The sequence below is a fragment of the Phocoena sinus genome, chromosome 20 (genome assembly GCF_008692025.1).
Source record: "Phocoena sinus isolate mPhoSin1 chromosome 20, mPhoSin1.pri, whole genome shotgun sequence".
Classification (NCBI taxonomy): Eukaryota; Metazoa; Chordata; class Mammalia; order Artiodactyla; family Phocoenidae; genus Phocoena; species Phocoena sinus.
The window spans coordinates 37923525-37940371 of record NC_045782.1 but is presented as its reverse complement, the minus strand read 5'-3'; the positions used below and the strand labels follow the sequence as shown (position 1 = coordinate 37940371).

At 39.1% G+C, this 16847-nt stretch overlaps 1 protein-coding gene across 4 annotated transcripts in view; it reads left to right on the top strand.

Moving 5' to 3' along the window:
• IKZF3 (IKAROS family zinc finger 3) overlaps positions 1-16847 on the top strand; it is an 87097-nt gene that overhangs the window by 46747 nt on the left and 23503 nt on the right. For all 4 annotated transcript variants that reach the window (XM_032616773.1, XM_032616772.1, XM_032616775.1 and 1 more), the window contains 3 exons: positions 11876-12136; positions 13051-13218; positions 15943-16059. In XM_032616773.1, the coding sequence (XP_032472664.1) occupies positions 11876-12136; positions 13051-13218; positions 15943-16059 (546 nt within the window). The remainder of the gene's footprint in view (positions 1-11875; positions 12137-13050; positions 13219-15942; positions 16060-16847) is intronic.

Genomic DNA, 16847 nt, shown 5'->3' with positions numbered 1-16847 from the left:
AGGTAGAGCTCCATTTTTTCCACATACTCGCCAACACTCATTATTGTCTGTCTTTTTGCTGATAGCCATTCTAGTGGGTGTGAAGCGGCATCTCACTGTGGTTTTAATTTACATTTCTCTAATAACTAATGATGTTGAATATCTTTGCCTATTGTTCATTTGGTTAATTTCTTTGGTGAAATGTCAATTCAGATCTTTTTAACATTTTCAGTTTAGGTTATTTGTCTCATTATTGATTGTAAGAAATTTTCATTTATGAATCATGCTTTTGGTATCGAATCTAGATTCCAAGGTCACAAAGATATCATGTCTCAGCTAATATGCTAGGCCTTCATATACATTATTTTGCCTAATTTAATTACAGTAACAACCTTGTTAGGCGTAGATGTTATCGCTGTTGCACAAATAAGAAAATTCACGGAAGTCAAGTGACTTGCTGAGATCACACAACTAGTTAGCACAGCTTGAACCTAGATTCTGTCTTATACTCCAAAGTTCATGCTCTTTCATCAGAACTTTTCTTTAAAAAGATATTCAAACCTATTTTCTGTGGGCAAAATAAGAGTGAAATATGATATTGTTCCTTTCTTATAATTATTAGTGCCCATTCTGGTGCTATTTGAATACTGTTATTAGAAACCTCTATTTGTGATCATTGGAAGTTGCCTTTTTAAATAGAAAGGGGCATGTACTGCAGTTTGTTGCCTAGATTCCATCCTCGTTTCATTCTGCCAGACAATATTCCCTCCACGGTTTCTGGTGGAGCTAGGATGCGGTTTTGCTTGCACTCTTGAAGTGTGTCACTGGGCAGCTGTTAAGCAGTTAACTTTACCCCCAGGCACGAGCATGTTCCAGTGACAAGATAGCTCATTCCCTTATGTACTTTTAACGTTGTACATTCACCTAGGACAAGTCAGTGCTGAGTTCCTTCCATTGTTTCTTAGTGCTCTAATTCCATTATTTGAAAAACAGAGAGAGGGGAATGGAGGAAGCAGAGAAGAAGAAAAGTCCAAAGAATATATAGCAGATGGTAAATTTTATATTATTTTGTACATATTTTGTTTTAACTAATTTAATGTTTAAAAGAGCAAGAATCCTCTAATTCTTAAGCCTTATATTCATTTTTCTCTCTTCCAAGAATCCTTTATACCCTTTGAGTCTGGTTGATATACTTTAAGTTAGAAATACAATTTATTATTTTCTTCTGCTGTGGCCTAAGATGCTAGCCTTAGGCAAAATTACAACCCGTGCAATATTTTGGAAACATCGCCAACCTTAATTTTGTACTTGAAGCAAAGAACAAATAATTGTTTACTCCTTCCTTCCTCCTTGCCTGCTTTCTTTCTTCCTTCTGTTCGTTTGGTAAGCAGTCGCTGAACTATGTGCCCAGCAGAGTGCTAGATATTAAGGGCGCCAGTGGAATGATACACAGACATTGACATCAAGGAGTGGCTACACAGAGGAGAAAATGGGGACTACCATAGGAGGAGCAGACGTGGAAAGGAAGTACAGAAGATAGAAACAGTGAGCTAGGTTGAGTATGAAACAAGTATAAGAAATCCAAGAGGTGATTGGAAGTATCTGTTGGGCTCAGCAGGGAGGACTGGCTGGAAATAAAGATTTGGGAGTCATTAGCAACAAAAAGTTGGATCAGGAGAATATGTAAAGTGAAAAAACAAAAGGTTCAAGAAACAGACCCCTGGAGACCATTCACACCTAGGAGGCAGAGAAAGAGGAGTAAACATGGAAAATAAATTAGGTAGGAATAGAACCAGGAATGAATAGAGTGAGGGAAGAGGTTCAAGAATCAGGGACTGGTCAGTGGCATTCTCTTCTAAAGTAGCAGAGTAGCAGGGGCTGAAGCCAGACCACACCAGGCAAAGAAATCATCTGGAAAACTGATCATCACTGTAGGGCTTGGGACTTTCTCTAATGTATCATGAGGAGAAACTCTACGTACTACAGCTCATCTTCAGACTGTTGTAGACAAGTTGGGGGGTGATACAGCAAACTGACTGACTTCTTCCTTGGCTGGCCTTCTTGTTATCATTAAATTGGTCCAGGCTGCCCAAGGAGTTCGTTCATTTATTCATTTATTCATTCAATACCTACGATAAGTGGGCCCTCTGGAAGGTTCTAGGGAACACAAAAGTTCTAGGTTCTGGCCCCTGCCTTGATGATGCTTCTGATCTATATGGGAAATAAACATGTTACTGTTGTACAGTTGACATAACACATACGTGTACTATGTATACCAAGAACTACTTATGCTCTGCATATATATAGAAGACATTTTCATTCCTTCCCTTACGCATGATCCTGAGTTTGGTGTTGTGACAGTCAGAATGTTTTCAACCAATTTAACTGTATTTGGATGACAATTTTTGAATTTTTCTAAGAATTATGTTTTAATATGCCTGAAATTTTTTTAAAAATTTATTTATTTTATTTTGGGCTGTATTGGCTCTTCGTTGCTGCCCATGGGCTTTCTCTCTAGTTGAGGCAAGTGGGGGCTACTCTTCTTTACGGCACATGGGCTTCTCATTGCGGTGGCTTGTCTTGTTGCAGAGCACGGGCTCTAGGTGCGCGGGCTTCAGTAGTTGTGGCCCACAGGCTCAGTAGTTTTGGTGCACAGGCTTATTTGCTCCGCGGCATGTGGGATCTTCCCGGACCAGGGATCGAACCCATGGCCCCTGCATTGGCAGGCGGATTCTTAACCACTGCGCCGGGAAGCCCTATGCCTGAAACTTTTAAAATTGAACTCTGTTAAGAGAAAAATAGAGTGAATATTCTATACAAGAAAATTATAAATGAGAAGAAAGTCTTTTCTTCTAGATTTATAAATGAAATATCTACCAGGTACATATTTTAGTCTATCTCTAGTATGTTTAGGCAACATCCAAAACCTTAACCTCTTTAAACGTATTTTCAGTCAATATTTTTCAATGGATAACAGTTCTTTCTCAGAAATATAAATATAAAATAATAAATACACAGGTCGATCAATAGAAAAATTCATAGCTATAATGGACAAAAATGAAAAAATATACTTGTATACTTTTTTATAGTTTAGAAGGAACTTCCACACATCATGTTTTTCAGTCCTCACAACTCAAAGAATTCACCTGGCCTGATGATAGCTGAAGAGCTTAGCCCAACTGATCAGCTGTAACCATACCTACTGCTGATATGTAGTGTATTCCTGTTGTTAAAAGTAATAAATCTCCTCTTGTTCTAATGGAGAAGCAAAGAATCGCACTGAAATTATTAAGCAAAATGATTTTTACTATTATGGCAATGAATGAGCTATTTGATAGTCAGATAATAAGACAAAGATTAATGTCAGTAAAATTGAGGGTGGTTTCTTTGCAGCTGAAACCTTCTTCATGTTTTCATGCTAATGCTCTTGAATTTGAAGTGACATGATTTACTGATTACCAGCTTAGCTTCTTTAAGGGCAAGTTTAAAAGTCTGATAAGCATACGTTTTAATGAGAACTTAAACCAAATCAAATATTGTCCAAACTGCTACCTCTTATTTCATCGCTATTGAGATATCAATATTTTATCTCTTATTAGTCTGATTCACATTTTCCAATTTTTTCCTAATTTTAAAATAGTTGTTTTAAAGTTACTAGATGTCTATCATTTTAAATTTTAAAAGAAGAGAAAAATGAAAACATAATGGATACTATAAATCAATGACAAAAAGTTTTGTTTTCATTGAAACTTTATAATTTTACTGATTAGAAAATACTAAAACTTCATATTCTTTAGTTCTCAAAATATCATTGGTTTTTCTCCCTTCTCACTTTACACAGAAAAATGTAAATTAGAAAATGAAAATGACCCATAATTTCAGTGTTCTTGTTCGTAATACAAAGAAGCCATTGTGGGAAAGGAGTACAGACATTAATTTTATAAGAAAAACTGTTCTAGTTAATCTGTCTGTGCTATGTTGGGTGATAGCAACAAACTCTGTAGACTAAATATCTGTATCTACAATACATATATCTCCCATTTTGCTCTTTAGTGCTTCAAGCTTCTAAATCCTATTAACAGCTGTCAAAACTTGGTAAACTATTTAGATGCTTTCACAATTTGTTTAATTGGTTACTTAGAAAATGACATGCTAGAAAAGCCCATTCCCCCACCCTTTCTTTTAGCCTGGCTGAACATCTGTAGCATTAGGGCCTCATTATCTCGGAATTGGCATAGCAAATCGGTGGCATCATTAAAATGCCACATTAAGATGATTAAGCTTCTTTGTTATCCAGTTGACTTTTGCATGTGCTGAGGATTTCGTGGTTATGACCCCCAATCCTTGTAAAACACTTAAACAACATCACCGTTTTGTGTCTTCCCTGTCTAACAGTCACTACCTGGTTTTGTCCCTTCTCACAGTATCTTTGGCAAACTTGAAGCTATTACTCCAGACTTTGTCCTGATTTAAATTGGATTCTGAGATCTCATAGTTCAGAGTGGAAATTCAGAACCTGCTTTTTACACTGGGAAGTTCATACTAAAAACATGTTGTCCGAGACACCCAAGTTGCCTGTTCTGTTTGCCATCTCTGATAGGTTCTTCTCTCCAACTGAGCATTTTATGTGCCTGTAAAACAAACTGAGGCACAGTTGGCTGAGACTGCTATTGCCCCTGAAGGATTTAGCTGTTGGATCCTTTCCAAGACCCATTGTTTTTGCAATGTCTCAGGTGAAACCAAAAATGTCTACTCTGGAGTGCAAACCTTTCATGTGATAAGCATCACCCCAGGAAATGAGACCATGTGCCTCAGCCCCGGTGAGCCAAGCCTTTGTTCTTTTCAGCCTACAAAATTCTCTCTGGGGGGTGTGTGTGTGTTAGTGTGTCATCTTCCTAAGAGGCCTCCAGAACATAGACAAAGATGGGAGCAGTTGTACCCCAGAGTAGCTCCTTTAGAAAGAAGTTCAGCTTAATCTAATTTTCTGTGGGTTGGTTGCAATTTAGACATCTTCTCCCCCCTCTGGGAATGTTTAGCAATTACCTTTATCAGCAATTTGTGGTTTGGTATGTTCTTTTCTCCACAAACTCAGTTATAAAAAATTTACTCAGGAAGCCTTTAGCATTTTTTGTTATGAAGTATATCATACATAAAAAAGGCAAATATAATTACATGTATAAAGAATAATAGCAAAACAAGCATCCATGGACCCACCACCTGGCTTAAGAAATAAAATATTGCTAGTGCCTGTGAAGATTCTTGAGAGTCAAGTGGCAATTTAAGCCATGTGTCTAAGGAACCTAATATATTTAATAAGAGACTGGAATTTACAAAACTGAAATGGGAGATTATTCACATTACAAAAGGTCTGTTCACTGTACAGAAGACTTCAGGATGCTGTGGGGGCCTCTCCTCAAGTATATTCAAGTATTTCTTGCCAGATCTTTAAGACTTTCTGCCTTTATTAACAGTTCAGGTGTTGCCAGTCACTGACGACTGAAAAATTGAGGAAAAGTGAAGATAAACATCTCTGAATGTATAATGTAAATCTGTGGAACAATATTATTGGTTTTACATGTAATGTTTTATGAAGACAGAAACAGGAGAATTTTTTGCTAGTTTAAGGTATCTCGGAAGACTTCATGGAAGAAATGGCATTTAAACAGCATCTGGAAGTTTGAATAGAATGTTGATGTGGGGAAGGGCATTTTAGGTAAAGGAAAGACTGGAGAAGAGGTTTGGAAAACTGCAGTTAGTAAGATGGCTACTGTGCTTCTCAAACTTTAATGTGTATAAGAATCCTTGAGGATTTGTTGAAATGCAAAATCTGATCCAGTAAGTCTAGGGTGAGGCCTGAGAGTCTGCATTCCTAACAAGCTCCCAGGGGATGCTGGAACTGCTGATTCAAGGACCTTACTTTGAGTAGCAAGGTTCTAGTCTAGAGAGAAGGATGATTCAAGGAGTCTAGTGAGAAATGAGATGATCAGGTCGGCTTGGGGCAGATTCTAGACAGGTCCTTGAATGTCTCACTAAGGAGTTTGGACTTTATTCTGTAAACAAAATGAAATCCTTGAAAGTTTCTGAACAAGAGTTTTAGTACTACAGGATGATTAATCTGGCAATAAGATATAATCTAAAAGAGAGGTCACATATACCGTGGACCAGTTAGGAAGTTAATGTACTGGTATGTTCATGTATTAAGTATTTATTGTGTATGTACTTTATGCAGAGCACTGTGTCAGATTCTAGAGCAGCAGTTCTCAAACTCCATTGTGCATAAGATTTGCCTAGACAACATATATATTTTTTAACATCTTTATTGGAGTATAATTGCTTTACAATGGTGTGTTAGTTTCCGCTTTATAACAAAGTGAATCAGCTATACATATACATATATCCCCATATCTCCTCCCTCTTGCGTCTCCCTCCCACCCTCCCTATCCCACCCCTCTAGGTGGTCACAAAGCACCGAGCTGATCTCCCCATGCTATGCAGCTGCTTCCCACTAGCTATCTATTTTACATTTGGTAGTGTATATATAAGTCCATGCCACTCTCTCACTTCGTCCCAGCTTACCCTTCCCCCTCCCCGTGTCCTCCAGTCTATTCTCTAGGTCTGCGTCTTTATTCCTGTCCTGCCCCTAGGTTCTTCAGAACCTTTTATTTTTTTTAGATTCCATATATATGTGTTAGCATACGGTATTTGTTTTTCTCTTTCTCTTTCTGACTTACTTCACTCTGTATGACAAACTCTAGGTCCATCCACCTCACTACAAATAACTCAATTTCGTTTCGTTTTTTGTGGCTGAGTAATATTCCATTGTATATATGTGCCACATCTTTATCCATTCATCTGTTGATGGACACTTAGGTTTCTTCCATGTCCTGGCTATTGTAAATAGAGCTGCAATGAACGTTGTGGTACATGACTCTTTTTAAATTATGGTTTTCTCAGGGTATATGCTCAGTAGTGGGATTGCTGGGTCGTATGTAGTTCTATTTTTAGCTTTTTAAGGAACCTCCATACTGTTCTCCATAGTAGCTGTATCAATTTACATTCCCACCAACAGTGCAAGAGGGTTCCCTTTTCTCCACACCCTCTCCGGCATTTATTGTTTGTAGATTTTTTGATGATGGCCATTCTGACTGGTGTGAGGTGATACCTTATTGCATTTCGCTAATGATTAGTGATGTTGAGCATCCTCTCATGTGTTTGTTGGCAATCTGTATATCTTCCTTGGAGAAGTGTCTATTTAGGTCTTCTGCCCATTTTTGGATTGGCTTGTTTGTTTTTTTGATATTGAGCTGCTTGTAAATTTTGGAGATTAATCCTTTGTCAGTTGCTTCATTTGCAAATATTTTCTCCCGTTCTGAGGGTTGTCCTTTTGTCTTATTTATGGTTTCCTTTGCTGTGCAAAAGCTTTTAAGCTTCACTGGGTCCCATTTGTTTATTTTTGTTTTTATTTCCATTTCTCTAGGAGGTGGGTCAAAAAGGATCTCGCTGTGATTTATGTCATAGAGTGTTCTGCCTATGTTTTCCTCTAAGAGTTTTATAGTGTCTGGCCTTACATTTAGGTCTTTAATCCATTTTGAGTAGAAAACATATTTTTAATGCATGTTTCCAGCCCCCACACCCCCAATTTTGGGACCCCCAAAATTTCTATTTTAAAACCCCACAACCTCTCGTCTTACAGATACAGGTGAAGCAGTGTCATAGGGGATACTGAGTTGAAAACAAAACAAAAAGCAAATAACAAACCTGTGTAGCTTCTGACCTCAGATAGCTTACATGTCCATATGGGAGATGAGGTGCGCTTACAAGTAACTCAAAGAACAAAGGAGCAGATTATTTTGCAGCCAGGGGGATCAGGGAAGGCATAGTAGGGGGAAATGGCATATTAGTTTTGCCTTAAAAGATGTGTAGGATTTGGACCCGTGGTAATGTTGGGGAAAGACCTTTAGGGCAGTGGAAATAATAAAAGGAAGGATACTTAGAAGTTGTTTAGTTTGGTTAAAGATATCTCAGTATTCAGAATCAACGTTACAAAAATTGTTGGGGCCAGATATTGAAAGGTCTTTTAAATTCTTTGTTTCTGAGTTTGGATTTTATTTTGTTGGCAGCAGAGGATATTGGAGAATTTGGACAGGGTCATGATATGACCAGAGCTACAGTTTACAAGAACCATCTGGTGGCAGAGTATAGCATGAGCTGGAAAGGAAAGAGAAAGGAGACAGGGAGAACAATGTAGAGGCTACCACAATAGGAGAGCAATCAGGGTCTGAGATTTGGGATAATGAGTGTGTAAAATAGTGGGGAGGAGAAGCAGATTGGAGAGAGGGTACAAAAATAAAACCAATGGGTGATTAAACGTGGGGTGCAAACAAGAGGAAGGAAAGATGACTGTAAAGATTCTAACCTGAATAACTATGAAGATACCCAGGAGGCCTTTGGGAACAGGGGACTGAAGAAGGGGAGAGAGATTACACCTGGAGACACATATTTGGTGATTAATCATGTAAAAGGCTAGTTGAAGCCTTAAGAGTGGATGAAAGTGCCATAGGGGAGGGGGTATAGAGGGAAGAAAAAAGGGGGTTAAGGACAGTATTTGGGAGGCAGAGCTGGGGGAAGAGCTAGAAAGAGGCAATCAGAAAGGTGAGGAAAGAAGGTACAGTTTCACTGAAGAAGTAGAAATACAGAAGAACAAGGAGTGGAGGTCAACAGTATCAAGGGCCGCAGAGAAGCTGGGGAGAATGGCACACAAAAGGCCATTAGATTTAAGAATCAGGAGTTTATTGATGATCTTCAAGGGAGCAGATTCAGTGAATTATGGAGGCAGAAGCCAGATTACAGGGAATTTTATATCAGTTTTGAGATCGTAGAGACAGTAAGCACAGATTACTTCTGTATGAAATCTATCTAGAAAGGAATGTTGAGAGAGGATGAGTTTAGGTATGATGGGATGAGAGGCTAAACTAAATTGCAAAGGGAATAGAAAAGAGGAGTTGGCATCTAGAGAACCTGAGGACGTAGAATCTATAGGACTTGGAGACTGACTTGATGTGGAGATTGGACGGAAAAGGATTCCAGTTTCAAGACTTGGAGAATGCAAGAAGGAAGATGCCATGTGTGACTATAAAGACATAAGTTCGCAGCAATTTTGGGTTCAAAGATGACAAGTTTGATTTTAGATATGTTTCTTAATGTTTTCAAGGGTTACTAAGTAGAATGCCCCCACCTTTCCTCTGCTCCAATAAATTTTCCTCCCAAGGAAGAGAATGAATCTCTCAGTCCTTAGAGCAGACTAGTGTCGTTTCTGGTAGTTTTGGTGGACTATATTTGGAGACTGGGTGCTAAGCCCAATAATCTCTCAGGAATCCCTTTTGTATCTTAGATACTAATGTATTCTAATATTCAGCTCTGTTTATTTTCACATGGTAAACCATAATGAATTGTTGATCCCCAGTAACCATGAAGAGAGGACATCCAGTTCTTTTATCTAAAACTGGTAGGACTCCAAGGGCAAACCAATAACTATACCAGGAGCTCTTTTGGTCCGCTAAGTCCCAGGGACTTCCTTAATGCCCTGTCCATGTGTCTGTACTCGTTCCCTTAGAACCCTGGGTCTCAAATATTGTCTTCCTTGTTCTATGGCTAAGTCCCAAATGACAAAAGCCAAGAATTTGTTTTGAGCCAGGTCGGGGTAGTATTGAGTTCTAGGTCAAGCCCATTAAAGCCAAAATCCTGAGAGAAGGAGCAACCCTCTCATGTCCTGTGTTTTCAGAAAGACCCGAAACATTGATCTTACTAGTTTTTAATTGTCACTGACCACAGAATGGCCTGAGTCTGTTCATATTAACATTTACAACGAAAATGAAAAGGATCCTTCTCTGCCGGCCCTTTCTGTATGCTGTTTCTGGTTTTCAGTAGCTGAAGTTTTCCGTTGAGTTTCTTTTAAACGCCTACATGCAAACTAAAGAGCATTCAAGCTTTGGTGGGATATCACCCACAGCTGGAGTGATGGAGGAAGGGAGGAGGGTACAAGCCTCAGGTGCATCCTTCTCTTTCAAAAAAAAAATTTTTTTTAAAACAAAAACCACTTAAGAAAACAACTTCCATCTGAAAGCAGGCAAGATGTGTCCAGAGAAAGAAGGGAATGAATCTCTCTCCATTCCCTTCTTATCCGTTTCCCATAGGAAACGTATATCAATTCATGTATAATCCAGATGCATAAGATGGGCAAATTTGAAACACGTTGGATGTTTCCTGTAGCCCTACATTTCTTATAATCACAGAGTGAAAGACTGTGAACCATGAACCGTGATGAGAAGCAGTGGAACAGTGTTGCAGCAATGGCTCCTCTGTTGGTGGTTAGGCCCTGTCTTGCTCTATTAAGCAAACACAGTTAATATAGATGAAAGGTAACCTTGATAGAAGTGAAAATTGAAACTTGAGTGGAAGGTAGCAAGCCAGGCACAGCTGCAGTTATACTTCCTCCTATGTGGCAACAGGAGCTGCACTTACTGGTGTTGTTTGGAAGGGATGTCGTTTTTTAAAGTATCTTTTCTTCAGCGTGTTTTGGTTTTTAAAGTCTACCCCATTGATGGGGGAGTGTGGAATATGATAGTAAGGGGCATATTAGACTTGATGTGTCAGAGTGTGAGGCCAAATCCAAGCTCAGTGTTCTAAGCACAGTTAATCTGCTATTAACCGGCTGTGTAACTTTGGACTACTCACCAAAAACGTCTCTGATCCTGGATTTCCTTACCTGAAAATCAAGGGTTGGATTAGATGATCTCTAAATTCCCTTTGAGCCCTGAAATTCCATTGATTTGTGCTTCCTCATGGAGCATTACAATTTCCAGTTTCTAAGAATGAATTTTTTTTTAAGTAAGCATTTATGCAGCGTTATACATATATGAAAAAATCCCCTGTAAATATTTACTGTTATTATATCAGGCAAATATTTAGGTTTTCTTGGTGTCAGTACATAAATTTACCTTCTTCATTTCTTATGTTCTTCAGCTTAAGAGTGCTGCACCTCTTTTTGAGATGGTACCTGATCAGCCAACTCACTTTGACCAGCCCCACCTCTCCTATCCAGTCCTACAATTCTAGGACCTCGAGTTTAGCCCTCCCTAACTTGGGTATAGGTGCCCTTCCCCTTGCTTAGGTTGAGCTTCATTTACCTGTGTCAATGAAAATGACTCCTTAGAAGGTTATGTTAAAGGATTACTTCTCCTTTTATCTTTCTCAACACTATTTCACTAGTACTGCCAGCTTCCTCTACATTCAGTGTTCTCTCTTTATCGGTTCCGAGAGAGAGAGAGAGATAAGACTCATCTTAGCAGTTGGTATACATGGAAGGGGAAGAGGCAAAGCATGGCTTAAAATCAGAAAAAAACATGTTAACCATTCAACTCTCAGTCTTAGTGGCATAAATTGGATGCAATTGAAGAATTAAAGCAGCATTTTCTTCTTGAAGCCAAGAAGAACATCACCTTGCCTTGTAACTGCAACCACCAAAAAAGTACTAAATCTGAGAACCTTTCTCCTCCCCTGGTACTGGAGAAGAATTGCTCAAAATGTTTTTTTCATAGTCGCTTTGAACAGTCATAGCTAAAATCTATTCTCTCTAATTTTCTGGATGGCCTAAAACACTGTCATCTCTTTGTGTGCGTGCGTGCGTGCGCGTGCACGTGTCTGTGTTTTCCCCTGACGATGGTTCTGAATTCAAATAACGCGTGATCATCCTAATGGTATTTTCTTGTTTTGTGGATGTACAATATTGTTAGCTTCATTTGGTATTTAATTGTCAGTTGTGGGTCTCTGCTCTTTGAGCTGCTTTGATAGCTCCAAAACCAATCATTGTTCATTTCTTGCATTTTCCTCCCTGCAGATGATTCAATGAAAGTGAAAGATGAATACAATGAAGGGGATGAGAATGTTTTAAAGCCAGAACCCTTGGGAAATGCAGAAGAGCCTGAAGTTCCTTACAGCTATTCAAGAGAATACAATGAATATGAAAACATTAAGTTGGAGAGACACGTTGTCTCATACGATAGCAGCAGGCCGACCAGTGGCAAGATGAACTGCGATGTGTGTGGATTATCCTGCATTAGCTTCAATGTCTTAATGGTTCATAAGCGGAGCCATACTGGTAAATAGTCTCCTTTATCCATTGTTCTGAAAACTGTCCTAATTCAACCACATGAGAAAAGAAGTGGTGGTATTTAAGACTTACTTTTGATTACTTTCATTGATTTTTGCTAAAATTCTGATGTATCTCTCCCTCTCTGTATTTCCATTTACCCAGTGACTTTTATTCCTGCTTCATGGTGCATTTGGCAAACATATTGCAAATGCTATGAATAAAAGAAGACTGTAGAGAGCACAGTGTTCTAGGTCAGCCACATATTCTTCGGTTAATAAGTGGGAGTTAAATTGTGTGATATGCTTTTCAGGCGTCTTTCATATTTTTTGCATAACTTTTAAAAAAGCAGATCTCATTGTATTGAGTTCAAATTTGGTAGATGAAGGGACATAGCTTTTATTAACAATTTTAAAAGATTTATTTTCGGACAACAAAAAGGCAGTCAATAGAAATGCATACAAACATAACACTCCCAGTGAGCCCAATAGATTTCATCTGACATCGGATATGACGACTTTAAAAAGCATTTCTTGAATTAAAGAAAAAAAACACTTCTGGCTCTTTATACCTTGTTAGGACTCCAGTCTGTGACTCTTTTTACAGATTGAGATTACATTCAAAAGGAATGCTAAGTAATGTAAAAACTTAAATCTAGAAAGCACTTCTAAAGCTACTCTTATTTTTTTGCTCTGATCCAAGACAAGATGCCTCAAGTAGCCTTGCTAGGTGAGTGCTTTTTCTCTTCTGGAGGGAAGATTCCATAAGTAAGTCTTAGGCTTGCCTTGAAATACAGCTCCCATCTGATCCCAATATGAACAGAAACTATCTAAAAAATGAGCTTTTGCCATAGGCATCTAATCTGTGCATATGTTTCACCACTTGCTGGGTGATCAGAAATCTCCTTTTTGTCCTTTTTAAAGGTGAACGCCCATTCCAGTGTAATCAGTGTGGGGCATCTTTTACTCAGAAAGGTAACCTCCTCCGCCACATTAAACTGCACACAGGGGAAAAACCTTTTAAGTGTCACCTCTGCAACTATGCATGCCAGAGAAGAGATGCACTCACAGGCCATCTTAGGACACATTCTGGTAAGTGAGAGCAATGAACATTCCATATCTAGTAAATGTGTGTTCCTCAGTGCCCATTGCGGAAACTAGAAAGAGTTAAGTGTGGAGGTTTTAATCTGTCACTCCGGTTCTGAAGGGTTACAACAGCAGAGACCTCTAGGGCTAATTGCACTTCCATTAAGGCATTAATTGCTCTCCGTCTGGCTCAATGGGGTTGATCATCTCCGTACCATCTTTGCACCCCTAGAGAACATCACAGTCAGACAGGAAAAGCCTGCCCTATAAAAATGCTTTTTTAATTTTTGCAAAAAAAATTATAGCCATCAGTATTTTTATGGTAAACTTTATTAAAATATTATTTTCCTAAAAATATACACACATACTTTTCATTCAAAAGTCTGGATAAAGCAAATGATGTACTGTTTGTAAATTATGTAAAACTGTAAACTGGGTATGACTCATTGTTGGGGGTTAGTTTTGGCTAGTCTGGGCTAAATTGGGGAGTTTTGGCCATTCTGGTCTAGATTTCTTTTTTTGCATTGAGATATAATTGACAATATAACATAGTATTAGTTTTAGGTATATATGAGCTAAATTTCTTAAACCCAACTTTCTTCTTCATCAGCCTATTTATTTTTAGTCTCTAAAAGATGAGCAGCAGTAAGAATTCATAAAAAGCTATGTTCTGTCTTGATGTTTTCGCTCCTATTTTAACCACGGAAGATACATTTTTTTCAACATTTAGAATTTCCCTCCTAGAAAAATAAAACTGAGTTTATTTTCAAATTTGGGACCTCATGTTCTTGATGTTATCTGACAAAATTTTAATTGAAGAAAAAAAAAGCTTTGTTTTTATGTCAATCCACATTCTGCTTTGACGAAAACCCAGCCCCAAACCCGCAACTGGTCACAATGCAGAGACTAAGGATTAAACAAATCAGCCCCAACGAAACCCACCATGAGAGATCATAAGTGGCAAAAGAAGGGTTTCTTTTACAGCTCATTGTTCAAAGTAATGAATTACGACTGAGTTTGGTCCAAAAACTTAAGAGTAGTTCTTTTCTGTTGCTTTTTCCAAGTAAGATCCAACAATAATAGTCACTTTTAAGACAGATTCTAGAGGACCCCAATTTATGCAGAAACTTAACATTCTTAGCCCTAACAGAGCTGCATTTATTTTAACTTGGGATTCCATAAGGATCTTTTAGTGCTTTAAGTCCCAAAGGCACTATTTTAAACCGAGCAAGAGGATTAGAAAATAAAAAAATCTCAGTCCCTAAAACTCTGAAAAATTCATGGGGTACATTTCATCGACAAGTCAGAAAGGCTAGCCCCGCACACAGAATTGAAGTTATTACTTACATAATTTAAAAAATAACTCATTTGGAGGAGTTAGGAGGTTAAAGGTGGCCTGAATTGTATGGATGAACTTTTGAGGAAACTTTTGCTTTATCTTAGAAGTTAAGATGAAGTCATTTTGGCAATTCATTCTTATTTCTATTATTCAAAACTATCCTCAGGGGCTTCCCTGGTGGCGCAGTGATTGAGAATCTACCTGCCAATGCAGGGGACACGGGTTCGAGCCCTGGTCTGGGAAGATCCCACATGCCACGGAGTAACTAAGCCCATGCGCCACAACTACTGAGCCTGTACTCTAGAGCCCGTGAGCCACAGCTGCTGAGTCCACGTGCTGCAACTGCTGAAGCCCGCGTGCCTAGAGCCCGTGCTCCGCAACAAGAGAAGCAACCACAATGAGAAGCCCGCGCACCGCAACAAAGGGTAGCACCTGCTCGCCGCAATTAGAGAAAGCCCGTGCGCAGCAACGAAGACGCAACACAGCCAAAAATAAGTAAATAAATTTAAAAAAAGAAAACAAAAACTATCCTTAGTTGGTTGGGTCAGTTTTTATTGATTGAGCCCAGACTTTGCTATAGCCACTGAGCAAGGACAAGCTACATTTATCGAAATATGTCAATGCTTTAAAAAGACTGAATGACTAACTCCCACAAACTGCAGCATTCTTTACTTACAGCCAGCTGGATGTCGCAGAATGTGGGATTTCTTCCTGCTTCATTCTTTTTTTAAAAAAAATTTTATTTATTTATTTATTTATTTATGGCTGTGTTGGGTCTTCACTTCTGTGCGAGGGCTTTCTCCAGTTGCGGCAAGCGGGGGCCACTCTTCATTGCGGTGCGCGGGCCTCTCACTGTCGCGGCCTCTCTTGTTGCAGAGCAGAGGCTCCAGACGCTCAGGCTCAGTAGTTGTGGCTCATGGGCCCAGTTGCTCCGCGGCACGTGGGATCCTCCCAGACCAGGGCTCGAACCCGTGTCCCCTGCACTAGCAGGCAGACTCTCAACCACTGCGCCACCAGGGAAGCCCCCTACTTCATTCTTAAACCACACTAACCTCCTTGAAAAAGAAAAAGTTCCTATTTTTATTTTTTTCCTGAAGAAGCAAGATTGGATCGGGAGCCAAAACACTATGCTCCATGATAGTCATTAAATCCAAATCCTTTCATTTGTGAAAAGACCCTATCCTTTCAAAGAATAACACGATAGTCAATCATAGGCCATAACCTTATTTCAGTTGACTAAATTTAAAAGTAATTGTAAGTGCACAGTGTCCAAATACTCTGGCTTCTCTCAGCAGTCTCATTCCTAGTGGACAGTTTTCACAGGGCCCCAATACACCATTTGTTCTATAACCCCTGAGGGTCACTGAGTACCCCTTGTGCTCTCCTTATAGTTGAGAAACCCTATAAATGTGAGTTTTGCGGCAGGAGTTACAAGCAGAGAAGTTCCCTTGAGGAGCACAAGGAGCGCTGCCGTACATTTCTTCAGAGCACTGACCTGGCTGAGACTGGTGAGTTCATGCAACACCCGTTCTGCACATATTTAGTGAGCATCCGCTGTTCTAGGTGGTAGGATACAATAGTAGACAAAAATACAAAAAATCCTGCCCTCCTGGAGTTTATATTTCCATAGGGAAAGACAGACTAGAAACAAAGAGAATAAGTACCTTACACAATAGAAGGTCGTAATTGCTATTGAGAAAAATAATGCAGGTACTGGGGGCTGATGGTAAATCAGGAAAAACACCAAGGAGCTGACGTTTTAACAGACTTAAAAGCATAAGGAGAGAGCCCTGCAGATAACTTGGAAATAGCAAGTGCAAAGGACCTGGGCCTTGAATTTGAAGAAGTATAGCTAGCCCTTTGTGGCTGGAACAGAGTGAGTAGTGGGACATGAGGCCAGAAAGGAAATAGGAAACCAGCTCTTATCAGGCCTTGTAGGCCATTGTAAAGACTTGGATTTTTCTCTGAGTGAAATTAAAAATCTTCAGAGGATTTTGAACAGAGAGGTGACGTGATTGGACTTCTCATTTGAAAAAAACATCACTCTACTTGCTACTGAGGATAGGTTGTATTTGGGATAAGATTAGAAATTGGAGAGTCCAGTTAGAAGGCCATTGCAATAATTCAAGCAAGAAAAAATTGTGTCTTGGTAATGGTAGAGGTGGTACAAAGTGTTTTAACTCTATACAGTATAGTTTAAAGATAGGACCAACAGGATTTCTTAACAGATTGTTGTGGGATGTGATGAAGAATGCAGTTGCCATTAACTGAAATGGTAAAGATTGAGGGTAAAGGC